General features: G+C 37.8%; 1 protein-coding gene across 4 annotated transcripts in view; it reads left to right on the plus strand.

Moving 5' to 3' along the window:
- epas1a (endothelial PAS domain protein 1a) overlaps positions 1 to 26,601 on the plus strand; it is a 31,911-nt gene extending 5,310 nt beyond the window's left edge. Inside the window, exons 2-16 of one of the 4 annotated variants that reach the window (XM_052102502.1) lie at positions 6,913 to 7,103; positions 10,897 to 11,048; positions 11,153 to 11,237; positions 12,226 to 12,344; positions 12,435 to 12,637; positions 14,813 to 14,919; positions 16,719 to 16,866; positions 17,181 to 17,446; positions 18,302 to 18,504; positions 18,625 to 18,735; positions 21,756 to 22,159; positions 22,766 to 22,892; positions 22,976 to 23,093; positions 23,382 to 23,537; positions 24,660 to 26,601. In XM_052102502.1, coding sequence (XP_051958462.1) covers positions 6,913 to 7,103; positions 10,897 to 11,048; positions 11,153 to 11,237; positions 12,226 to 12,344; positions 12,435 to 12,637; positions 14,813 to 14,919; positions 16,719 to 16,866; positions 17,181 to 17,446; positions 18,302 to 18,504; positions 18,625 to 18,735; positions 21,756 to 22,159; positions 22,766 to 22,892; positions 22,976 to 23,093; positions 23,382 to 23,537; positions 24,660 to 24,811 — 2,542 coding nt within the window. In that variant the 3' untranslated portion in view covers positions 24,812 to 26,601. The remainder of the gene's footprint in view (positions 1 to 6,912; positions 7,104 to 10,896; positions 11,049 to 11,152; positions 11,238 to 12,225; positions 12,345 to 12,434; positions 12,638 to 14,812; positions 14,920 to 16,718; positions 16,867 to 17,180; positions 17,447 to 18,301; positions 18,505 to 18,624; positions 18,736 to 21,755; positions 22,160 to 22,765; positions 22,893 to 22,975; positions 23,094 to 23,381; positions 23,538 to 24,659) is intronic. The other 3 variants (XM_052102503.1, XM_052102504.1, XM_052102505.1) reach the window with 3 other exon arrangements.
- Positions 26,602 to 26,921: the final 320 nt, after the last annotated feature.

The following is a 26,921-nucleotide window of genomic DNA, read 5'->3' on the forward strand; positions in this document are numbered from 1 at the left end:
AAGAGGAATGGGTTCACATCAGCTTGCTAATCATATGATCTGCTCTCTTTGACAGCTTTTGCTTTGGTTGCGTGATGACGCTCGAGGCAGTAGGACATAGTTACAGCAGTCTCGCTATTGTGTTTGCTTGGAATCGTGATAGCACTGTTTAATGCAAATCTCCATTGAGATCTCTCTCTCTCTCTCTCTCTCTCTCTCTCTCTCTCTCTCTCTCTCTCTCTCTCTCTCTCTCTATCTCTCTCTCTGATATACAGACTATCCTCATGTCAGCTACCTGTTGAGTGTTTGATTGGCACTTTTCATGAATAGAATACCATGTAACGAACAGTTGGCAGTGACTTTATAGCTGCCTGTCACATCCCTCAGTGATATTTAGCTGTAGTAATGTCATAATTACAAACCTGTCTCATAGAATCCCATTACTTAACTTATATTTTTCTAAATGGTCTTTAAATGGCTTGTTATAAAGGCAGTTTCAAAGAGATGCTACAACAACGAGTTATTCACTTTTGTCCAAATCACGAGTAATTTGCAGATTATCTGTTAATAAAAACACACTTTTTTCACTGTACCTTACATAATGCTATCTTATGACATCAAAACACTTTTACTATTGCACATGACTTGTAATGCAAAACATTTTAACGTGGTAGCTCAACCGATAAAGCGTTGCTCTTGCGATACACAGGTACAAGTCTTGAAATATCAAAGAAGCACCACAAAAACTGATGTAGTAACTTCATCAGGTGCGTTTTTATGTTGCATTTGCTTTGTATGACACTATCGGTTAGGTTTAAGGTTTAGTGTAGGAAGGTAGGTTTTGTTGGTTTAAAACTCAGATGAGCCTTAACCTTCAAAATATTTAGCTTGCACCACACAGTGGACATTTTACCTTGGAACTGCTGTGATGCAAGTGTGGAACCATGTAATATCATTTTACAAATCTGTCATCGCAGTTATTTAAACTTCAGGAGATCAGGCTGCATAATTAAGCAATATCACACAAACAAGCGTGCTGTTGTTCTGGATATTGTATAATAATTTTAACCATTCTATAAAAAAGTTAATGACAAGAGTTTCATGACATTTAGATTTCATACAAATTGTGGCCAATTTTATTATTTATTTTTTTCTGACAATGAAAGTACTTCCTAAATTGACTGGCCGAGCACTCTTGGGATGCCGTTTGGCTAGTCAAATAAGTGGATTTTATACAGCTATCTGTTGTATAAAAGAACAGAGATCAATTTATGACAAAGAAGCAAAAACTGCTAGCAGGCCATTGTCTTCAGGCTACCTTGACCTATAGCACAAGTCATTATATAGACCTCACAGAAGTTCTCCAATCCAGAAGTTGTTTAGCTAGCTAATGTTGAATCCCTTTAAAGGGTACCTAAGGGGGGTTTAGGTCAGCAGCTGGCCTGTGTGGGAAAAGAACTCAGTAGTTTAGCAGAGGGCAGAGGACATAACTCCCCTTCATTTGAGGCATTGGATCCAGCCAGAATGAGGCCAAAGGGTCTGTAAAAACTACATCTCCACTGAGAGATAAACCTTCTTGCTCATCTCAGATCAAAACACGGAGGCATCCAAGGTGTGTTTGGGCAGTTTAGGTCTGGCTTAAATTACTGAAAAAATAAGCTGGGAGAAGCTCACGCACTGGGTGATGGTTTACTCATTCCAGCTGGCTGTGAGAGACTGAAGTGTGCGTTAGCTTGTTTTTAAACTGTGTTAAACAAAAGCATTGTAATCACTTTTTTATAATCTAACAAGTTATTGACAATATGCATGATTGCTGGTTTGTGTTGGTACTTGTAGTACTGTTTATATATATATATATATATATATATATATATATATATATATATATATATATACACTGGCGACCAAAAGTTTGGAATAATGTACTGTACAGATTTTGCTGTTTCAGAAGGAAATCGGTACTTTAATTCACCAAAGTGGCATTCACAGTATAACTATATATACTATATATAGTATCAACTATACTCAAGTTTATTCAGGACATTACTGATGTAAAAAAAACAGCACCATTGCTAATTGAAAATTAATTTTTAATTAAATCTAGACAGGTCCCATTTCCAGCTGCCATCACTCCAACACCTTATCCTTGAGTAATCATGCTAAATTGCTAATTTGGTACTAGAAAATCACATACCGTTATATCAAAGACTAAGTAAACATTTTTAACATTCTATAAATCAATTTTAAAAACTATTGTCCAATTAATCGGTTATCGGCCTTTTCCACCACCATAGTTATCGGTACCATAGGTACCAGCAAAACCCACCATCAGTCGACCTCTAATATATATAAATATATACATTCGCTGAGAACTTTATTAAGAATGGTCCTAATAAAGTGTCCAACATGGTCTTCTGATGTTGTAGCCCATCCACCTCAAGTTTCGACATGTTGTGCATTCTAAGATGTTATTCTGCTCACTGCAATTGTACAGAGTGGTTATCTGAGTTACCGTTGCCTTTCTGTCAGCTCAAACTAGCCATTCTCTGTTGACCTCTCTCATCAACAAGGCATTTCCTTCCACAGAACTGCCGTTCACTGAATGTTTGGCAGTGTGGCAGGGTGCATTATCCTGCTGAATGAGGCCACTGCCATCAGGGAATACCGTTGCAATGAAGGGGTGTAGGTGGTCTGCAACTATCTTTAGGTAGGTGGTACGAGTCAAAGTAACATCCACATGAATGCCAGGTCCCAAGGTTTCCCAGAAGAACATTGCCCAGAGCATATCACTGCCTCCGTCAGCCTGCCTTCATCCCATGGTGCATCCTGCTGCCATTTATTCACCAGGTAAACGATGTACACGCACCTGGCCATCCACATGATCTAAAAGAAAATGTGATTAATCAGACCAGGCCACCTTCTTCCATTGCTCCATGGTCCCGTTCTGACACTCCCGTGCCCATTGTAGGTGCTTTTGGTAGTGGACAGAGGTCAGCATGGGCACTCTGACTAGTCTGTGCCTACGCAGCCCAATACATAGCAAGCTGCGATGCTTTGTGTGTTCTAACACCTTTCTATCATGGTCAGCATTACTTTTTTCAGCAATTTGTGCTACAGCAGCCCTTCTGTGGGATTGGACCAGATGGGCTAGCCTTCGCTCCCCAAGTGAAGGCTATCAATGAACCTCGGGCGATCATGACTCTGTCGCAGGTTTACCGATTGTCCATCCTTGGACCACTTTTGGTTGGTACTAACCACTGCATACTGGGAACACCCCACAAGACCTGTCGTTTTGGAGATGCTCTGACCAAGTCATCTAGCCATAACAATTTGGCCCTTGTCAAAGTCGCTCAGATCCTTACGCTTGCGCATTTATCCTGCTGAAAAGAACTGCAAGAACTGACTGTTCGATTGCTGCCTAATAAATCCCACCCCTTGACAGGTGCCATTGTAATGAGATAATAAATGTTATTCACTTCACCTGTCACTGGTTTTAATGTTATGGCTGATCAGTATATATGTATAGGTATATACAGTATGTCACAACATATTGTGCCTATATCCTTATTCTAACTTCTTTGGGGCTGTTCACACCGGCATCTTTCTGCAGTATTTTTCAATTGTTTTTCAATGTATACATGCTCTAGACAGATGTCTTTGACTATTGTGCCACATCTTGCTGTTTTTTCAGAGTCTCACCCAGGAGTGCAGCGTTTTTTTTAGATGCTGTGTCAATTTAAAAAGAACTTCAACCCTTTCAAAAATGTGCGTTATGTTCTATTCATTGCACTGCCTGTAGCTTTTTTGTAGCACAATTATGCATTCTGTGTGAGCGGCTTCTTTTTGTTCTATTATCTGCCTAAGAAGAGTTTTTTTTTGTGCTATCTATAGCATGTCTATTGAATCAATCAAAAACCATATAATTTAACCTTTGGGCCTTGTTTGGCCTTCACATGCATACAAACGCTTTATGAAGATTACACCTGGAGCCATCTCTGGTGTAGGAGTCTATTTTCTCCTTTAGGTTAAGATGTTATATGGTGCCTTAATTTGTTTTCGATGTATGTCAGTCTTTTAGAATGAGGGTATGGTAAAATGTTCCGTCTTACAGTCATCAGCATTTTTTGTTGTTGTTTTTAATGCACATTGTGCTTATGTGCATATGCAAGTAGACATATATCTATGTATACTCATATCACCAGTCAATAGTTAATTTAAGATGTGCTGCTATTTATATTTCCTTTTTGATACTGTATATGATTAACACTTTGCATGTCTTTATTTGCTAGATAGCTTCCAGGAAGCAATAAGAAACTAGGGCATTTCTTGAAAGGGCAACTGCTGTTAGATATCATCTGGTAGCTCCAAGTTATATAAAATAATTGTAATAGTATTTTATAGTAGTGGATTGAAGGCTCATGTGCACTGTAAAGAAGTCTGCATTATCTTAGATTTTTTTGGTACCAACTATTGATGTTCTGTTTTTATGTCTGTATTTAACTTTTTATTAAATCTGTCCTTTCATTCTGCTCTTTCAAAACTTAAGTGGTTCTGTTGATGCATTGAGACATACTGTACAATACACAGTGAGTATGGAGGTTTAAATGGAAGTCGCCAATCCTCATTTAGCCCAGAGGAAAAGCAGACAGAGTGAAAACCAACAGTACATTCATAGTTTAGTCCCATGGGCTTGACCTCTCTATGTAAAAAATGATCAGCCATTTCCTGTTAGAAGAATCCATGGTCACTATTACAATGACAAATTACAAGTTGAGGTTGCCAAATAGGCAACTGTATAATGGCGGATTGATTATCACATTTATGCACCCCCACACCACGCTGTGCATTTGACAAACACTCCCAGAGCCAGGCTGGCCTGAGCCAGGGAATAGGGGACCCACACTGGGATGCTGCTACTGGAATTACATGGCCAGATCCTGGTCTCAGCATCAACCTCCCACAGACACTGAAACTCAGTGCTGTACGCAGGCCACATGTGTTGGTAGCTTGAGCACATAAGAGAGTGGTTGTGGTAGTTCACGTGTGAGGGTGGCACAGTGAATTGTGGCACACCGCACACAGAGGCCAAAGAGAGTTCACTTCTGTCAGCCACGGGTGCTCATATCTCTCTACACACATTGGCAAGCCACAAACCACAGATTTCTTTCTAGGTAAGATAAAGTGTCTCTCTGGATAGATAACTGAGTGCACATTTCTTTCTAAAGACCTGCGCTTTCTTAAACATTTCACATTGCCTTCTCTACATGCACCCAACTCTGTTTTTGGTATATCTTTTTGACTAAACTATTCAGTTATAGATAGAATTCTATATAACTGTCTCTTGGCTATCTGATTGTACTTAATAATATGTACTAACAAGCTCACTCAAGAGATGTCTACTCTGCACATGCATTAAGTTGGACCATAAATGAGACCCAGTGAACTGACCTGACCCTGACCTGTATGTACAGACTTCATAAAGTCATTATTGGAGTAATTTGTGGCTTTAAATCCATGTCTGTTAGCTTTAAAGCCATCTTTTGCTATAATACATTTTATGTATATTATATGCTTTCAAATTGAGTCTTTCTTTACTGGGGCTTACAGACCAAAAATATTGATGACTCATCTTGCACAGATTTTTGTCCAATCAAATGCTCTCTCAAATGATAATGTCCTTCACCCTAATACCACCTGCAACTAAAGGCAATTAATTTTTCTAAATGAAGGTACAAGCCCTCAAATATGTCACACCCAAATGTCCTGTTTCAATTGGAATTAGATCAACACAAGAAAGAAATCTATGCTTTTTAAGCAAATTCACTGGGTGTTTCATTTAACAGTATCAAAATGTAAGACTAAACTGGTAACACTTTACAATAAGGTTCCATTTATTAACTAAAGATAATGTTTTAGGTGTCATGAACTAACAATGACCAATTGTAACGTATGACCTTGTCTTGTTTTACTGTTTCCCCTTTGTTTTCCATTTGTGTCACTTTTGTTACTCCATAGTCTTCACTTTTGACCCGTCTGTAACTCCACAGTCTTGTTAGCCCTCGTGTTCATTGTTCATTGTTTTCACCTGTCCTCGTTAGTTTCCCATTGGTTTCTGTTCATCACCTTATTATGTTATTTTGAGTTCTGTTTGTTCATTGGTCCTTTCTTGTATTTATACCCTGCCTATTTGTTCAGTCACTGTCGATCGTTGTTTTGTTAGTGAATGTTTGTATGTCGTTAAGCCTGCTCTGTGTTCCCTTCCCCAGTTCTTTATTTCTGTTTATTTCCCCATTGTGGGTTTTCCTTTGTGTTTGTTTATTTATTTAATAAAGTTACTGCGTTTGGATCCTCAACCTTGTCTCCTTTGTCTGCCCTCGTCCTCATCCGTGACACCAATAAATTTTTTACAGCATTTATAAATCTTTGGTAAAGTTAGTTAATAATAATCAAATTGTTAATTCTTTGTTCATGTTAGTTCATTTTAACATAGAAAATGTTTTATTTTAAAAATGTGTGTTGAAATTAACATCATCCAAGATTAATAAAAACTGTAAAAATATTGATCATTGTTAGTTCATGTTAACTAATGTTAAAGTTAACAAATGGAACCTTATTGTAGTGTTACCACTAAACCTAATCTGAAAAATTAATTAATTTTATTTTCGAGTGACAGAATGGACAGATTCTCACAGGTTCTCAAATATGAAGTGTGTGTAATCGGCACCAAAAGTATGTTCAGATTAAAACATAAAATATTTATTATAATATTAAAATTTTTAATAAACAAATAACTTAAAATGACTTTCCTGATTCCTGTCTGTTTGTCAATCACATCAGGATTGAAAAAACATAGGCAGTAATAATCAGTATCTGAACTATACGAATGAAGAAGAAGCTCAGCATATATTTTGATCACCATCCTGTGTTCTCCAGGCACCCTTCAGAAAGGCGGAAGGAAAAGTCCCGTGATGCAGCACGCTCCAGGCGCAGTAAAGAATCTGAGGTTTTCTATGAACTCGCCCACCAGTTGCCGTTACCTCACAACATCAGCTCACACCTGGACAAAGCCTCCATCATGAGATTAGCCATCAGCTTCCTGCGCACACACAAACTCTTCAACTCAGGTACACACTTAAACAAACATTTATATACATTATATCACATGTGTAAATATATCATTTATATGTGTGAGTTATTTATTTAGGTGTGTGTGTATGCTACTTAACATTAGTTAATGCATTATATATCATGAGCTAACAATAAATAATATTTTTAAACTTAATTTACTAGTATTGGTTAATGTTAATTGAAAAAAGTAAATGCAATTGTTTGTTGTAAGTTCATATTAATTCATAGTGCATTAAATAATGTTAACATACAGCATATGACATTTAATTAAAAAAAGTATTAATAAATGTTTAAATTTGCATTTACTAAGATTAACAAATTCTATACTGTAAATATATACACTCCATGTGGGTTTGGGTGGTTTACACTTCTAGTGTCCTCATAATTAAAATCGATTAAAAACATATTAAACTATGTTTTATTGAAAATGTAAAAATGAAGAAAGTTTTTGTGAGGGTTAGGGGATAGAATTTATAGTTTGTACAGTATAAAAATGATTTTGTCTATGGAGAGTCCTCATAAGGATAGCGTGCGTGCATGTGTGTGTGTGTGTGTGTGTGTGTGTGTGTGTGTGTGTGTGTGTGTGTGTGTGTGTGTGTGTGTGTGTGTGTGTGTTTGTTTGTGTCACAGTGAAGTTAGGGTGGGTAAGACTACAAGATGTCCTGTACTCATCAAAGTACAATAAGAAATGCAGGAAGACAGACAAAGAACCCTGAACATTGTTTCCAGACTCTATTTCTGACGCACATACACTACATGTGTATCTTTGAAAGAAGGAAAACGAGAGAGCAAGGAGGCAAGGAAGTTTGTAAGAGGAGTGGATTAAACAATGAAAAGGGAAGAGATGGAATCTGGAGATGAAAATGTGTGAGGGTGATGTGGAAGTGGGTGGGTGGGAGGAGATGGATGGACTTAGACAGACGGAGAGAACGGGAAAGAGGGAGATGACGAGGTGTGAGGTAATTAGACAGTTAGTTAGTGGTATTGTTTTCTGTAATTGGTGAATTATAATTTTCTACTCTTTTCTTAGCCATAACACTCTTTGTCTTGGTGCCAGGCCTGCCTGTAATATTTAGCATATTTTATGGGCTTCTGATTGTTGTTCTGCATTATGCTTTGACCTTTAAAAGGTCACAAAACTCTAAAACCTGGAAGCCGTATAAGGTCAAACTGACCTTACACCAATCTGTAACTTGGGTCCGGGGACCTCCAAGAGGCTACATGGGGATGCTAGGGTGTATGAAAAAGAAATAATAATAAAAAAATAAAACAATTTGAATAAGATAGTTTACATTTACCAAATGTTACAAACTACGGTTTCATTCTGCTTTCTGAAGACTGGTTGACAATGATAAGATTAATTGTGATTATTCTATTAGCATCCCTAAATGTTAACAGTAAGAAATAAAAACAAATATGCTTGTAGACCGGCCACAGTCCGAGCTCTAGGTCTGGTCTAGGTCTAGCACACAAAATTGGAAAACGCTTTCTCGATCAACTCAGCGCAAATCTGATTGGCTGGTTTATTGAAACTTCCATGAGTAGATGCACACAGGACAGTTAATCAGTCTGTGGAAGCCGAATCGTGTTTACAAATTTCCGATTTGATACAATAAACATAAAATCTTTTAAAGATATTCAGAGTTTCGTTTAAGGCACGTAGCAGAAAGTAAAGTGGATTTCTGAATGAAGAGCTGCTTTTTCTGCTTTGTTTACTTAGATATGTCTTTGAAATTCTCTATTATCTCTATTACTTCAAATTATCTAATATTTTTCAGGTTTTTCACATCACAACAATGTCCAAATTGGTTAAATCTGCAATAAAACTCAGAAGTTTCAAAACAAACACAAATATTAGTTTTCACGACCGAGTCTAAGCTATGCTATCCACCCTAATTTTATAGCTCTTTTCTCTTATTCTTTCACTATTTATGTCACCAGTTCTCTCACTTATGACTGTTTTTATTCAGTGTGACTATTTGCACCCAGGTGTATATAACACCTGCCACACAGCGTGGCTATTTGCACCCCAATAGTCTTTTGGAAACAGAAATGTACATACTAGCAAACTATATTTTGAGTATTGCATCAGTGGCGTGGGGCGTAACGCTGGTGAGTCTGTGCTTTTTCAACCCGGGTTCGATTCTGTGTTTGTTGCAATCTCATTCTGTTTCCTGTCTCCTCTCTTAATATTTTCTTTAATACTACTTATAATAATACAAAAATATATAAAGGTAGTTTTACTATAATATTATAGTAACCATGTTATTTGGCAGAAACCGTATATTTGATGCAATTCAATATGGTTTTACAACAGTAAAATGGTGTTTATATAGTAACCATGCTTAATTTTGTGGTAACTATGATATTTCTACAAAATACAATGGTGATACTATGGTTACTGTAGTAAAACCGTGGTTCATTTTTGTAGGAAGGTTAGGGTTAGTTTTAGGGGTTGGTGAAGGTAGGGTGTCTGTAGGACTCTAAATAAATACCCTGCAGTGAATTATTTAGGGGTGCAAACAGCATCTACCATTATTTGTATCAGGGATTAGGCCCCAATAATATTTGCCACTATTTGTACTGAGGTGTAAATAGCATCTACCTTTATTTGCACCAGGGTGCAAATAGCATAATTTGTATTCCTCCAAAAGAACACAAAATTGACATAACTGAGAACTGAAAGAGCAACCACAGAGCAATACAATTTTCCTCTGGTCTTGTTTGTAGGCATATTTATTCAAACAAGAGAAGGGCTTAATTATTTTAATAGAGATTGACAGTGAGCTGTGAAAAAATGTTGAGAATTCTTGGGCTTGGCTGAAAGCCAAAGGAGTAAGACATTACAGTGAGGTATTTCTAGCTTGCTGGATGAATCTTAGGGCTTGAGGTGGGAGCACGGACACTGTCCACTTGCTGGTGGCAACTCACAATCCAGACACACAGTGTGACGGTGTCTGAGCAGGGTCAAAGCCTCAGTGCTTGAGCTCTCATTGCCCGCCCTAAATGAGCAGGGGCGGAGCCCTTATCTGCATGGAAGCAGGCCTGAATCTCACAACATGGAGCCTAGGTTTAATTATTTTCTCAGGATGTAGAGGTTCTTCAGGGCCATTGTCTACATTAAACATCCCCTCTTTGCTGATCAGATGAGGAGACGTGATTTGTTTTTGAAATGTGATTTGGTAAGACCTAAAAACTTGAATCCTGTTTATCTGAAACTCAGCTGTTTACTTTCTTCCTGATTGTTTTTGTTTTATAAATAAGAAAAGAATATGAATCTGAGTTTGTGTATTATGGACCCTTTTCACAGACTTTGATGATTTTCGACCTTATTTAGCAGCGTAAATCTAGCAAACTTTTTTTATATATATATATTTTTTTATTATATTTTTGTGTACTTTTATAGCATTATTCTTTCTGCTATATTAGGCCTACCATACCTTGAAATTTAAATGTCAAATCTTTCTCTCCTCTGACTGTCCTAATCTATTGATGCCTAATTGTTTCTTTTTTGAAAAGCTGTGGGCATATAATAGTGGACTTTTCTTTTGCTGTTGGAGCAAATGAGAACATAAAAATGATAGTTGCTGTGGTCTCCCATTCACCATGGTTTACTTCCGCTTTCTAAACCTGAAGGGTCTATTGTGAATGTGTCTCATGTTTGAGAAGGTCTCTTTAGAATGTGTGGACCAAAGGACCTGACCAGTCTTTTTCTTATTTTCCAGGGTAAAATATTAAAATGACAATGCACACTTTTTTTGTTCAGTTGTCTTTATTTTTTTATTCTAGGCCACACAGTCCGACAAACTCAGTCACAGAATGACAGCCAGATGGACAGTTTATATCTAAAGTCTCTGGGAGGATTTGTGGCTGTAGTAACATCAGATGGAGACATGATATTTCTCTCTGAAAATGTCAGTAAATTTATGGGCCTGACACAGGTGAGTCTCACCTTATTTTTCTCATTATTTCTAAAAAATTATAATAATAATAAAGCAGATAAAAGTTCATCTAAGCTTTTACTTCCCTACCAAATTGTTATCAGGTGGAACTGACAGGCCACAGCATCTTTGACTTCACACACCCCTGCGATCATGAAGAAATTCGAGAGAATCTCAGTGTCAAATCAGGTGGGGGTCAACTCAGAACTTTTTGTTACAATTTGAATTTGGACTTGTTACCTTCCAAACTAAAATGACAGAATTTCCTGGTACTCTTTATCTCTGGATGTAGTTTGTCATGGAGATGTACTTATCTGCATGTACTTGATGTTACATTTTGTAAAATGTTGAGGAGGTTCCTCTGAGAACAAGACCTCTTTTTTACCTCTCAGTCCAGTCATCTTTTTTCCATAAAATGTAAGTGAATGGTGAACTCCTTCACTCTGCTTTAGGTTGATTTTTGTTAATTCGAGTATTAAACTTTTTTCAGACAATAGCTAAATTCATCATCAGACTTGGTTGGATTAGTTTTGGTGATTGTTTATGAATAATTTGTACTATCATGTTGTTTAGCTGCAACAGACTTAGGATTGGCTGAACTATCACACTGCAATGATTCATTTATTCCGAGAATAGATTACATGATTTCTAAAGATGGCAAATAAACAATTCAGGTTCAGCATCAGGCATTTTGGAGTGAAAATTTGTTTATGAATAATGTATACATTCAGGCCACACCAAATTTGGTGTAAATTTAGTGTTAACTCTGATTATTTTGTATCAATGTAACTTTATAAGTTATCATTTCTGTTGCTGTACCATTCTGAGAGCTTTTCTTTTTTTTTTTTTGCCTTTTTCTCTTTGCCTCTCCGTTTCTCCTTTTATCTTTTTCCTGCACTGTCACCTGACTTGTTCAGACTGGGAGCACTTGAGCGAGTGATGTAATTTTCTTGGGATTTCATTGGTCAATTGGAGATAATCCCTGTGTTATAGCACAGAGAGCTCAATATACTGTAGTTACGGTTTCGACAGACTGATTCAGCTCCGGTTGCACTTTGCACCCTGCCTCCACGACTGACTAACAAACCAAAGTCTTATGGTCAAAGCCTTATGGTCAATAGTAAACTATAATGACTTGAATCTTAAGCATATGACTTATGAGATGTTTGATTGGCAGGACATGTATATGGAAGAAGTGGTAAAGATATGAGCATGGGCAGAGATTTCTTTATGAGGATGAAGTGTACGGTCACCAACAGAGGTCGTGCTGTCAATCTCAAATCGGCCAGTTGGAAGGTGAGGAAACATACCTACACATACAAATACATGCAATAAGAAAGTGTACAATGCCAATGTAATATATGGTGTCGCCGCCCTGTCTGTCAGGTGCTGCACTGCACGGGGCATCTGCAAGTGTGCACCAGCCGCCCCCCTCAAGTTCTATGTGGGTTTTCGGAGCCACCCCTCACTTGCGTCACCATGCTGTGTGCACCAATCCCACATCCCTCTAGTATGGACACACCCCTTGACAGCAAGACGTTCATGAGCAGGCACAGTATGGATATGAAGTTTATCTACTGCGATGAGAGGCAAGGGAGTGTTGACTAATTGAATATATGTGCATATACAGTGGCCCCAAAAAGTATTTGGACACTTAAACCACACTTAAAAATATATATGAATTTCATTTATTAAGAAATATATATCAAACAAGTTGCATCAGCAAGCAAATTATTTTAAACATTTTCTCAGAACAAACTTTAAGTAAGGCATAAGTGTCTGAATTTGGGGCCACCGTATATTCATGTGACTGTTATACAATTTTTTAAATAAAAAAATAAAATAATTATTTGTACTTATGTGTGTACATTATATGTGTAAACAGCATTTGTAAGTTGATAAGTGCATGTTTCAAAGTTCATTATTGGAAACTCTTATCTTAATCCTGTAGTGCTACTGCCTGTGTTTTTATCAGAGTGTGTTGTAAGGGAGAGGGATAATTAGCTTTTCTCTTTAGATCAGGTGCGTTCCTTGAAAGCTCCTAAATGACTGCCATTGATTTCTCTTACATAACTTGCATAACAAGCCAGGGGAGTTAGTTTGTCCCCTGAAGATATGGGACTTCATGCAACTTTGAGTGACTGGTCACCCATGGCCTGTCTAGTGTAAGCAGGTCACTGCTGTAAGCGGTGTGCTATATAGGCAGGTCGAATTGGTTTCAGGATGTTTGCTTGCTACTTTGTAATAGGATTCATTATTGACCACACGGAGCTCATTAAAATTCTTTCTATAATGGGACAGTAGATGAGTTGGTCCAAGTCTGTCATTAGTTGGTTGAGCAGCTACCAAATTCCAAAAAAACTGTTGACTGCCTTAACATGGTAAGACCAGCTGATAGCTGTTTTCATTTTATTTTATTATATTTTTGCTTGCCCACAATGGTCAATCAGCTTTCACCAGTTAATGATCAGCTTGGAACAGCTAGAAACCAGCTTAAGCTGGATTTTCCATAAGGGTATTTTGATGTGCATAAAACAATAGCATGGGTTTGTATGGTGTACTCGACACTACAAAAAATGACCATGGTGATGATATTGATCATAACAACAAATGGTGTTGTGATAAATAGTCCAGGCTAACATGTCCTGTCTGCCTTTAATCTTACTCCTGCTACATTACTTAAACATTTCAAACACAGAAGAGGACGTGATTTGTCTTTCAGATTCAGTGTGTTGATACATGAGATCAACCCTCTGCCTTTCAATTCAGCAAGTTGGAAAACAGACTTTAAAAGGGTTCACCCAAAAATGAAAAGTCTCTCATCATTTACTCACCCTCATATCACCCCAGATCTGTATGAGTTTCTTTCTTCTGAAGAACACAAACAAAGATTTTTAGAAGAATATTTCAGCTCTATAGGTCCATAGAATTCAAATGAATAGTAACCAGAACTTTGAAGCTCCAAAAATCACATAAAGGCAGCATTAAACTAATCCAAACAACACCAGTGTTTAAATGTATGTTTTCAGAAGTGATTTAATTAGTGTGGTGAGAAACAGATCAGTTAAAGTAATTTTTTACTGTAAATCTCGAATTTCACTTTTACATTCTGAAAGTGAAAGTGCAGATTTAAAGTAAAAAAGGATTTCAATATTAAACTGTTTCTCACCCAAAGTAATGACTTTTTTCACTGGAGACTTTTATGCTGCCGTTGTGTGATTTTTGGAGCTTCAAAGTTCTGACCACCATTTACTTGCATTGAAAGGACCAACAGAGCTGAGATATTATTCTAAAATCCTTTGTTTGTGTTCAGCAAAAGAAATGTTATATTGACATCTGGAATGGCATGGAAATTAGTAAACGATGAGACAATTTTCATTTTTGGATGAAATTTCCCTTTAAAAATAACCATAAAAACAGAACAAATAAAACTTTCTTGTGTAAGAATAATTTAGAGCTCCAGTAAGCAAGGGCCCCACTTAGTTCTTCATTAGTTCTCACTAAGCTAAGGAAAGAGTTTACACTGGCTCACAGTGGCACAAATTTGTCCTGTTGAGAGGATTTATTGTTTTCCCCATATGTAGTTGAGAGACATTGATTTTGGTTTATTAACTCTTGAAATCAGCTTCACTGTCACTTAATTTAATTACGCACTGTCTTAAAGACAGCTTTTATTCCCATATAATGGCCCCAGTAGTTTACATAACACACATTATTTGACTGTGCCTTTTTTTTTCATTTGTTTTATTCATCTTGTGTTACAGAGTTAGCAGTCTGATTGGGTATAAACCAGAGGAACTTCTAGGGCGTTCTGTGTATGAGTTATCCCATGCTCTAGATTTTGAGAGTATGACAAAGAGCCACCAAAATCGTGAGTACCTGCCTACATTCAATAAGCAAAAAATATTAGAACATTCAAGAGTGTTTCTTCAACTTTGGGCACTTTTATGTCCCAAGGGGACATAAATCTATAAATTTCATAATTTTCCTGTGATGCATGTACAGTATTCACCCTTACAAAAAAATCTAGAGTTGCCGCAAACTTGCCGCAAATTCACCACTTAATAATTTTCACGTGCAAATGAGCTTTAGCTAAACTCTTAATTTAGTTAAATGTTAACTGAAGGTTTACCACTTCCAGTGAAGAGCTGAAAACTTCTGGCAAACATTTGTGGGGAATAGCAAGCTCATTTGCAATGTGAAAATAATGATTGGCGAATTTGCGGCAGTTTGCCAGGCACTACTGGACATGGTTTGAAGTCTAATTAAGTAAAGTGGCAAGATTGTGAAAAGTTTATTTTGAAAAAGTCTACATGTCAAGAAGTGCCCTAAGTTGAAGAAACACGGCAAAAGTCAGAGTCAGTTTCTTGCTTTTGCTCTGTCCTTCAAAAACACATACCTCTATTTCATGTTTTGGAACAAACGCACCAAAGACCAGCCGTAGCTCTTTGTGTGTGATTACACCAAGCTCTTTGGCCGTTTTGGCTAATTTACATATCTCTATAACAATCTTGACTGTCCTGAATTGACCCCTGGCCTGGAACAAACCCATGCCTCTCATCTCTGGCAATGGGTAAACTACTCAGACTTGAGAACTATCTAGACCTGAGGCGGTTTCCATGGGCATGATGACTGAGGGAAACAGATGTCCCGCTGTGCTCCAGGAATTGTTTAGGGATATTTATAAACTCAGTAGTTGTTGCATTACATTATTTATTTGCTTAGATGCCGCAGACACTGCTGTGGCCAATTTGCCTTTAAATATCTAAAACTAGCTATATAGTCCTAACCTTACAAAGACCATTTGGAAAACATTCTAAAACAAAGTTTTACCCCTAAAAATTATTATTACTTATGAATAATTTGTTGATAATCATGTATACACACATACAATGAACACTCTAGTCATATTATGGGCCTAGTAAAAGCTGATTTATTTTACATGGAGCTGAACACAGGGAATGGAGGTTTCAACAGTAACCAAGACGTTGATTTCCCTCACATATAACAATGGACTTAGCCAGTTTCATCCTAAAGCACAAGATCATCCTACTGTGTCTAAAGGCTCTTGTTAAATCTTGTTTTCAATATGATGTTTAGTATACTCAGAGGAAACTGATTTTATAGGAGTTGCCACATGACATGAGTGGCCTGAATCCTATTATATGTCCTCTGAATTCATCTGTAGTGACCCAAAGCTCTCAGATTTGCTGATTCGGGATGATTAGCCAATGCATTAGCGGCTAACAAGCCTTTGAAGTGTGCAAGACCTCTGATCTGGTTCCTCTGATGTCTTTTTTATCCAGATCAGTGCTCTGGTCTTCTTCAATATGTCCTCTTACAGTGATCAATGCCTGTGCCAGATCCTTTAATTTGAAGAATGACTTCACTTCAATGGTTTTAAGTAATCAAGCTATGCTTCTTAGAAAATATTAGAATTAAGCAGAATATGCTTTTTCCAAATGTAACCATTCAGAAAATTGTAATTAGAACATGCTGTTTAATTGCAGACCCTTATTCTGAGAAACATTAATAGAGTAATTAGTGCAATCCGATAAAATGTCATGGCCTGTGACCCTGAAAGTAGAGGTTGAACAGACACATAATTGTGTTTAGTTCTTTCGAGAGAACAATTAAAAACGTTTCCCTCCTTTCTCTTTTGTTCTGCAGTTTGTAACAAAGGTCAAGTGGTGAGTGGCCAGTACAGAATGTTAGCCAAGCAAGGGGGCTACGTTTGGGTGGAGACCCAGGCGACCGTTATCTACAACAATCGCAACTCCCAACCACAGTGCATCATCTGCATCAACTACGTCCTGAGGTATGCAAACGAGACACTCTCAGATACCTTTCACATTTTATGCTGTTGTAATTATGCTTGCACTTAATTGATATCCACAGACATTCTGTTTATGGGTTAATCTAAAACCCTAACTTTAAGTATTTAACTTATGCAACTAATCTCAGCCTGTACCGTTAAATGTACAGATTCCATTTAAACTTTCAAATTAAAACCTTTGTTGATAATTTCAGCCTAAGTATTAAGTATTTAAGTATTATATTATTTGCAAGCACTGTTATTACTTCCTGGAAATGCAAATCTAACATTGATTTGATATTGTCATTGCATTTCAGTTCTGTTGAAGATGAGTCAGTGATCTTCTCCTTGGATCAGACGGAGGCTCTGCTCAAGCCCTACCACATGCAGCAACTGTTCAGCCAGGGTAAAGCGGCCTCCGATCTGTTCACTCATTTCAAGGAAGATCCTGAGGACTTAGCCCAGTTAGCACCCATGCCAGGAGATGCCATCATTGCCCTGGACTTTGGTCAGAGCGCCACCCGCCATTACTTCAACCATTCCCCCTACAACACCTTCACCCTCTTCACATCCTCAACCCCTGGTTACAAGACATCTCCCATTATGCATGCATGAACTCCTGGTCATTCTTGGTTTTCTCTTTACACTACCTCAAATAACAACCAATCACACACACATACACTGCCCAGGTCATAAGCTTTTATGTTGTGGTAGACTGAATGGTAGACTTGATGTTGTTTTGTACTATAGCTCAGTGACACTGTAGCTTTGCTTTGCTGCAGGGAACGCAATATGTGACTTAAGAAGGAAATGTAATCTCTCTGCTCCACAGGAAATTAGCACCTTTTGGCTTAGCATTTGCTTTAGCACAAACCATTTTGTACTGTTTAAATAAATGAGTTATTTTTGAGTGTTTTTTTAACAATAAAAGTAAATATTTCAGCATTACCTGTGTTTTCTAGTTTGCAGACATCGCAACACACTTGAAAGTTTTCTGATGGCATTCGGCAGTGTTTGTGTGTTTCACAACAGGGGTATAATGGGTATACTAATTTCTCTTTTCATCATAATGCATGTCTTCACTCCTAAAAACACTGCATGGGATGGAAATCTACACTCATAGATGCTTTCAGCGGTTCTAACATTTCTTATGGTGATGCCTGAGGTTGTTATTAACACCCTTCTTTACTTATGTAACTCTCACCTAAGGGAAATGTCTCTCAAGCTCTCTTGTAGCCATATCTTAATGAGAACAATTTTTTTGTGTGGATTGTGGTGTTTAAGGTGTGTCTGACCCACTCATTTATCCACTAGTAGTTCATCTTCCTAGGCTTTTTATGTAGTAATCAGCTATTATCAGCTATTTTTGGTCCAAGTGTTGAACTGTTATGTTAGAGGCATTGTTTGACTTGTGTTACTGTGTATTGTGACTTTGCAGAAAGTCCACCATTTAAAGAGTCAGATTTCTTAAAGTCTACTAAACTGCCTGTGGTCAGCCAGCCATGGATTGTGGACACAGTGCCTGGTAGTAATCCTGATAGCAACCTATCATCCACCTACACCATTCCCCAGGTGCCAGCTCCAGCCAAGGCCTCGCCCAGTGCCACGCCCTGCTTAAGCAGCTGCAGCAGTTGCTCTACAGTGTGTTCTCTCTCTATCTTTGCTTTCTCATTTACTATTGAGTTCAGAACATATATGGCAGTAAATAAATTATTATGATCTGTTTTATGGTTTAATGTGTTTTGATGTTAATGTTTACAGCCTAGCAGTCCCGTAGATTACTGTGGCAGTGGGGAGTGTGAACTGAAGGTAGAGCTGACAAAAAAGATATTTGCCTCAGAAACTGTGGCAACTAATCCCACAGACTCCCAGGTCAGTATTCACCATTTCACCTGAAATTGTTTTGTTTTATTTTGAATGTGATATTCTAATTCATCCTTGATACTCTAATAGGCCCTTTGCTAAGCTTTACAAAAAGTCTCATTGGAATAAATTGGAAATTTCCATGAACAGTGGGATTTTCAGTAAAAAGTGCTCATAAAATTGTAAAATGAAAAGTGGGCTAGAATGAAGTGTGACATAGCAAAGCTTTTAAAAAAGTTAAAATACACAGTTACATGATTACAACTATAAACTTTCATTAAAAAGAGAGAAACCTCATTTGATAACAATAACAACTGATAACATTAGTGTAAGTAAACAAAACTGTTCCTAATGATTTTAAAACATACTCTCAATGGTACCATGAACTCTTCAGTCATCTTTACTATTAGTTGAATACATATGTAAACAAATTAATTAAAGGTGCACTCATTAATGTTTTTTACTAATTTAAAAAATTTTACTTCTAGAGGAAATTGATTGTAATTTTGAACCATATATATAAAATCATGACCATTCACATGAATGGATGCTGCCATGTTAGAATCACAGGACCAGCTGATTACTACTTTCTTAATATCAGTCCTGTTATTAGATACTTTCATTCAGGGATTAAATTAAATTAATGGCTGACTGTTAATGGAGAATTTCTACAGTGGTATGAATAACGTCATGGTTACTGTCGTAACCTCCGTTCCCTGATGGAGAGAATGAGAAGTTATGTCGATGTAGTGACACTAGGGTTCACTCTTGAGAGCCCCGAATACCTCCCATTCTTTGAGAAACGGCCAATAAGAATTGGCGAGTGGAATTTGCATGCCACCCCACAGACATATGGGTATAAAAGGGGCTGGAATGCCACTCCATTCAGGTTTTGTGCTGGGGAACCGAGACAAGGTCCGGCCATTTCAGCGGCTAGTAAAGTGTTGTGACGAGGGACACGTCTCATTACCACCTCCAGGGAACGAAGGATACGACAGTAACCATGACATTCCCTTCTGTCACTCACTCAATGTTGGAGTGGTCAATGTAGTGACACTCTGGGTCCCTATAGAAAAACGCCACAACAGCTGAACCGTGTTACGTGAACTGCTGATGCAGGTGCAAGCAGGCTACTGCGTGTGTAATAGTAGGTGCATCAGACTGCACGTAACCTCCCCCAACGCCCCAAAAGACATCATGTAGTTCCCCACATCCCTGAGGGGGGGAAGCGACATAACTAGCATGGGAGCAGGCCATGCCAGCCATTTTCTCTCCACAGAGTGTTAGATTCAGCTAGGGCCATCTAACGCTATCATACACATTGAGGAAGGTGTTCTTTTCCTTTCCTATTCTTTCAGGGGGAAAAGAACCCATGGAGACCACATCCTGCCCAAAATGGGAGGTCGACATGTGGCAATGCAACACATGGGCTCAGCAGCCGCACATGGAAGAGGTGTGGTGGTAGGTCCCACCTGGAAAAGGGGGGGGCTCTACAAACACAGCGACCGGGGGCAGAGAGACCTCTGCCCAAGGGAGACAAGAGTCCACCGACAGGGAGACGTACCACAGAATATATACATCACAGGGGTTACCGAAGTAATCGGCACCTGTGGAGCACCTATCCCAGAACAGGGAATATTAGAGTCCATAGTGGGGCTGGCTGCATACTCCTCTGCCGAGTTAGCGAACCATAGGGCTAGGGAGGAAGGACATTCAGGGTCCACAACTTTGTGAACTCATCTGGGGGTAAAGCACATGAGGAAAGGCGCTATTCGCAAGTGATACACCCTGCCAGCTGTTCCGTATTACTGAACTCTACCTGTTCGTACATGAAAGAACATGGGACGAAACTGGCTCAAGTGATTGTAAAATCTCGCAAAGGTATTGGGTGTTGCCCTGCTCTGCATGTGTCTGTTAGAGAGGTGCCATTGTCCAGTGCCCACAAGGATGCCACGCTAATTTGTAGAGTGTGCTCAAATCCGTAAGGGGCGGGCATGGCCTGGGTCTGGTAGGCCAATGCAATGGCGTCCACGATCCAGTGGGCAAGCCTCTGTTTAGAGACAGTGTTCCTTTCCGCTGTCCACCAAAGCAGACAAAGAGCTTCTCAGAGCATCTAAAGGTCTGTGTATGATACAAGTAGGTGCTCAAAGCAAGCACCAGACACAGCAACGACAGTGCTGAGACTCATCCTGAATGCTGGCCATGTTTGGAATGTCATACTACCATACTACTCTTACATTTTCTGCCATACATAGATATGACAGATGCAGTAGATTAGTTTGGGTAGTTTGACATTCTGAACATGACCATTGTCTTCAGTGCTTTATGTGGAATTCAAACTTTGGACAGTGGACGGCAAGTTGATAGCCAAGTGGAGGGTGAGGGTTTAAGGGATTTATTGCCCATTACAATGAATACGCAACCTATGGGGACATGTTATTTCAATTAGTCAACCTCTTACTTAGACTTCGGGGGACATTTAATGTTACTTAAAATGGTGATATTTTAGTGCATTTCTTTCTTCATACTGTTAATGTTACATACATAATGTTAACAAAGAATTATTGTTACATACTGTTTAGATTTTTTTTCCTAATAAGGAAACAAATTAATTTTAACAGGAAAAGAAGCATATACATATACATGTACATTTTCAGCACTTTCAAAATATGCAATTAATCTCGATTAAATATTTTAATCGACTGAGAGCACTAATTTAATTTTCTGAGAGCAAATGTAGGTGATCTCATTCATGTTATAAATGTTCATTTGAGAATGAGGGCTGACAAATTTTAATTTACAGCATGCACATTTCAAAATGTAAGATTTTAAAAAGGAAAAAAGTTGTTACTACTACTGTATAAGTTTCCCATGAACATATTTTGGATAATATCTGTAAAATTCCATTTAATAATATTCAGACATGCAAGAATACCATAAAGGTAATTTAAAAAGGGACAATTGAGGCAAAGATGCATGAACTCCCAAGCTAAATCTGTACATGCCACTCTCTATCTGGCTGTGTGTAGGTGGACCTGAATGATCTTGACCTGGAGACTCTTGCTCCCTACATTCCCATGGATGGTGAGGACTTCCAGCTGAACCCAATCTGTCAGGATGAGTCGATGCCTGACACAGGTCCAGGCCTGAGCACAGCCCTCCAGCACAGCTTCAGCAGTGTAGCTGACCTCTTCCAGCCCCTGGGCCCCTTCTCCTCTGACAACAAGGGCAGTCGCAACACATGTCCAAACACGGTTCACATGCAACCTTACCAATCTGCACCCAGCATCCCGCTCCCATTTGAGGGGGGTAGACAGTGGCCCCCTGACCCACCCTTACAGTATAAACATAGAGAGATTGGACGCATGGATGAACAGAGCACTGCAGATCCACAACAAACATGTAATTTCACTGCTGTGCTGCAACAGCAAAGGTAATTAGAGTTCATCATCCCCTTATGTAAACACACGTGCTTTATTTTGCAATATATTAGCATCATTAATTAAGTCAATTTACATTTACAGAAGAAAATGCCAGTGCTTGCAAGGCAACAAAAGAATATTTTTAAGATTTAAGGTCAGCTTGGATTTAAGGCTTTGGGTCTTTGTAATGAAATGCTGCATCAGAGCCATTTTATCTTTGTCAAAGCATGCGTCTTGTTTTCTGTCAGCTGTGATTAAGAATAAGGACATACAACATATATCCAGTGTAATCATGGCTATAATGGTTAAATGTATACTATGAATGAATAAAGATATATACGAAAGACAAGACCAATCAGAATTCACTATGCAAATAGACCAGTCGCAATTGCATGTATCACATTGGCATTGTTGTCGGTTTCTATTTGAATTTATATATCACATCTAAGGCTGAAATCATCTATAAAACAAAGTCTGTATGGTCAGTGATTTGGGCTTAATTGCAGGAGTTTAATTAGCAGAATGTTTGAGGACTATCAATAGAGTGCTGCTTGCTGGCACTGTAAGCAAGGATCATTATGTTCATTCAAGGATCTAATTTATGCAACGTTTTTCAGGTTCTTTGAAAACTTTGCCCCTGTGCAGAAAGGCACGAATCTGGGACAGACAGCTCTTGCCCATGGCTTTAAACGGAAGAGACAGTCAGAGTTCAGCTCATCATGCTCTTTCTCTGATAATCATAAGGTAAAATCTTATGACTCATCTCAAACATGGTCCAGTGAAAAAGAGTAAATATCACAGAGTGTACTAAAGTGACATGTATTCAGCAGGATGTGGTGCCTCACAATGAATCTGCTGATGTCACACAGAAAAGGATGAAGACGGCGACCATTGACGGCTCTACCTTCTGTGCCAGGAAGTCTCTGAGTACCAATGTGCTCACAGGTGCATACAGTATATATCAACTCTCTCTTACCCCACTTACACAGGGTATACAAACCACATTCTTAGGTGGTCAAAAAGGATGGGATCACTTGCATTTGTAGTCTAAATGCTAAACCATCTTGATCTGTCCAACATAAACAGTGATGTGTCTTGGCTGACAACTTGTGATCGGATCAGTTGAGATCGATTTTAATACCAGGTGTAAGCAGGTTCTCTCTCTTAAATTTAGAACTCCCTGGCTCTTCTTGTTTTTATTTACTCAAATGTACACTCTCCTTATTGCCACAGATACATTTCCATGCATGGAAAGTGGAGTGGTGGCTCCTCACGGCTGCAGTCAGTCTATCAACGGGAGCTCAGATGATCTGAAACAGCATTTTGTAGACTCATTCTGCCCTTCTAATAAAAGACGATACCACATGTTGCCTTCACCCAAACACACAGGTGAGTCTCCAGGCCTCACGGCAGAAACCAAAAACATCACCTGAAACCTTTTGCTCATCTCTCACTTGTATTTCCAGTGCTTTTGTTATGTTATGTCATCGAGTTACATTGTTAAATTGGAACCTTATCAAAACTTTAACATTAATTTGTTCTTTTGAAAATGAAAATTGGTGAATGACACCCAGGGCTGTATTTTCGCTACATGCTACGTCCGTGTGCAACATCTTATCCAATTTTTGTGAGAACGCTAATTCTAAGCATAATTTTCGTACCAGCGCAAAGTTCAAATGAGTGTGGGTGGGAGTGCTTGCCCTAACTGTGGGTGGGTGTGTGTGCAGATTGCTATTGTCATGATAAATAGGTCATTGTGCTGAGATGTTTCAAAGCAACGTCTGTTTCAAAGGGACATCTGTTTTCAGCGCAAAGTCTAAACTCAATTCCTGTATTTACAGTTTGGAGATTCCACCAGAAAAATTGAAGTGAAGAGTGTGCTGATACAATCTCTGTTAATACTGGCCAGTAATTGTGTGTCAGTAGATAAAAATGATTAATAATACTTACATTCTCTATAATTTAACAGAGCTTAAATCCAAATCCTGACAAGAACCACATTTTCCAATGTGTATAAAAGGAATGTGTCGCTGTCATAGAAACATTCCAAACATCCCAACAACCTGACATTCAAGGACACAGTTAATGAACAAAAGTGTGCACTATTTTTCTTATTCATTGCATACAGTCCATGTACACTACCAACGTCTTTGTTTATATAGCTGGTATTTGACAGGGAATGGACTATATAACAGGAATCAGATGGTGCATTGCACTTAACCCAGCCCATAAACACATTGTGTGCATAATTTCGCCAAACCCAATTATGCCTAGACTTAGCATGCAACATAACAGACATTATGTGAAAATACCAAAACTTTGTGGCCATGCCTACTGACTTTGTATGTCTGACTTATGGCATAGCGCTGCGCTTAGCACTACTGCTCTTAAAATAGGGCCCAAATGTCATATGCCCAATTTTTCAATATCATACATGAGCCAAAATATTATTGTTCTTTAGACATTTACCTGTGTTACATTTGAGTTACTGGTCTCTTGTGCTTTTGTCAGGGATAATAAGTCAATTGCTGGGCCCATCCTTTGACTCGTTCTGTCTGCCAGAGCTTACACGATATGACTGCGAGGTCAACGTACCTCTACAGGGAAACCTGCATCTGCTGCAGGGCTGTGACCTCCTGAGAGCCCTGGACCAGACCACGTAGATCAAGAGCTTCTGCTGCAATTTATCCACCCTGTACTTTCACCTTCCCTCTTTGTCTATGTACATTATATTTTCTCTATAATGGTTTCTTCTATGCATGTGTTATCAGCCTTTATTTAGATTTCTTTGTATATTTTCCTCTGTGTAATATTTTAATATATATATATAAAAAATCTGATTGTTACTTTTGTAAATTGTGTTTGGACATACCACTTTTACTGTAGTCTTTCTGTGCTGTTTCAGATGCTTAGCACTGTCATGTTTCTTCACATGCTTAGTGTTCTTTAAGGGATAGTTCACACAAAAATGGAAATTCTGTCACCATTTCTTTCATGGAACACAAATTACATATTTGGCTAAATGTTAGCCTCAGTCGCCATTCACTTTTTTGTGTATAGAAAAAAGTTGTAATGAGAGTAAATAGTGACAGAGGTTAACATTCTGCTTAACGTCTCCTTTTGTGTTACATGGAAGAAAGAAAGTCATACAGGTTTAAAACATGATGGGGTGAGTACATTATGACAGAAGTTTCATTTTTAGGTGAACTATTCCTTTGTGGTAAAATTCACAAGATGTTTCAATGGTGTAAATTTAGCTATGGTCCCCCTACAATATATGATATATATCGGTAACACTTCTAACTAAGGTTCCATTTGTTAACAATAGTTAACATGAGCTAACAGTGAAAAATACTTTTACAGCATTTATTAATTTTGGTTTATGTTCATTTCAACATATATATATATATATATATTTAAATCAAACATTGTATATTTTAACATTTGTTCATGTTAATTAACTCAATTAAATGTTAAATGAATTAACATGAACCAACAGTGAACAAGTTGTAATTGTATTATATATATATATATATATATTTCAATGTTAGTTCATGAAACATAATGAATTAACAAATATTAATGAATGGAACCTTATTGTAAAGTGTTAGCTAAATATCAAATAACTTAAATACTAATACAGTGACATAAGCAATATAGAAATCTTTCATTCAGCTTTGTGTACTGACATGTTTGTACTGTATAAAAGAAAGACAGCCTTTAAAAAAGCCTTAAAAACTGCCTTGAGCTTTTAAAAGCTAAAAATTAGGAATAAATCTATCTTACAAATATGTCTGTTTTCCGATTTAGAACATTTGTAATTGACCTGCTTCTCTGATATTACCTCAACTTTCCCCTAAATTCCTCTCTACACAATCATTATGACAAGGATGCTGTTTTGAATGTATAGATTTGCTGTCATCTAAAGCACTTTATTTTAAAAAAAAAAATGCAAATGGCACCTCAATATTTTGTGTAGACCAAAATGAAAAATATTTCTTTTTTAGCTCTAGTGTAGTCATATAAATCATGTCTATTCTGCCCCACCCAACACTACTAACCTCCTTTAATATATCTCTCATACTCTTTCCTTGATAACACAAGACATGTAAACTCTTACATATTATTTTCTCATACAAACATGCCTATTCTGTCAACATTATATGAGGTCAGAGTTATATGCTCTCTGTAACACGTAAAAAATGTTGTATTTGGTGTTAAGAAGTGCCTTGGTACTTGGTCTTGTCTGCCTAGCATTATAGACAGTGATGCATTGTAGCTTTCTCTTTTATGTACTTTATATATATATATATATAATATGGTAGTTTAAGGTTATTCAGTTTTGTATTAAATGATGTGTATCACTTTCTTGTGATACTGTGGGGTTTCTGTGTTTCTTTACAAAATATATAAAACTAGATTTGGCTTTTGTGAGAGTCTGTGATTGTTTATTCTCAGGATACGAGGCATTCAAACATTAAAGATTGCACCACACCTAAACAAAATGATAAAGACTTTACTTAAAAATGCTGCTACTTGCAAATCATTCTCGGAACATGCTTATTTTTTCCCTGATCTTGTTAGGCTTCTTGGATCCACTATACTCAAAGTGTGTTACTGTACCTTTAATTTTGTTTTATTTTTGCAATAATGACAATCTACCTTGCCTGGGGACTGCAGCTAGTGTTATTACTGTAACGAAGGCCCTTATTCAGATAAATTATAAGAGACATCCGCTCAGTATTCTCACTGCAGCAGTTCTCACAGACTTCC

The sequence above is a fragment of the Xyrauchen texanus genome, chromosome 33 (genome assembly GCF_025860055.1).
Source record: "Xyrauchen texanus isolate HMW12.3.18 chromosome 33, RBS_HiC_50CHRs, whole genome shotgun sequence".
NCBI lineage: Eukaryota > Metazoa > Chordata > Actinopteri > Cypriniformes > Catostomidae > Xyrauchen > Xyrauchen texanus.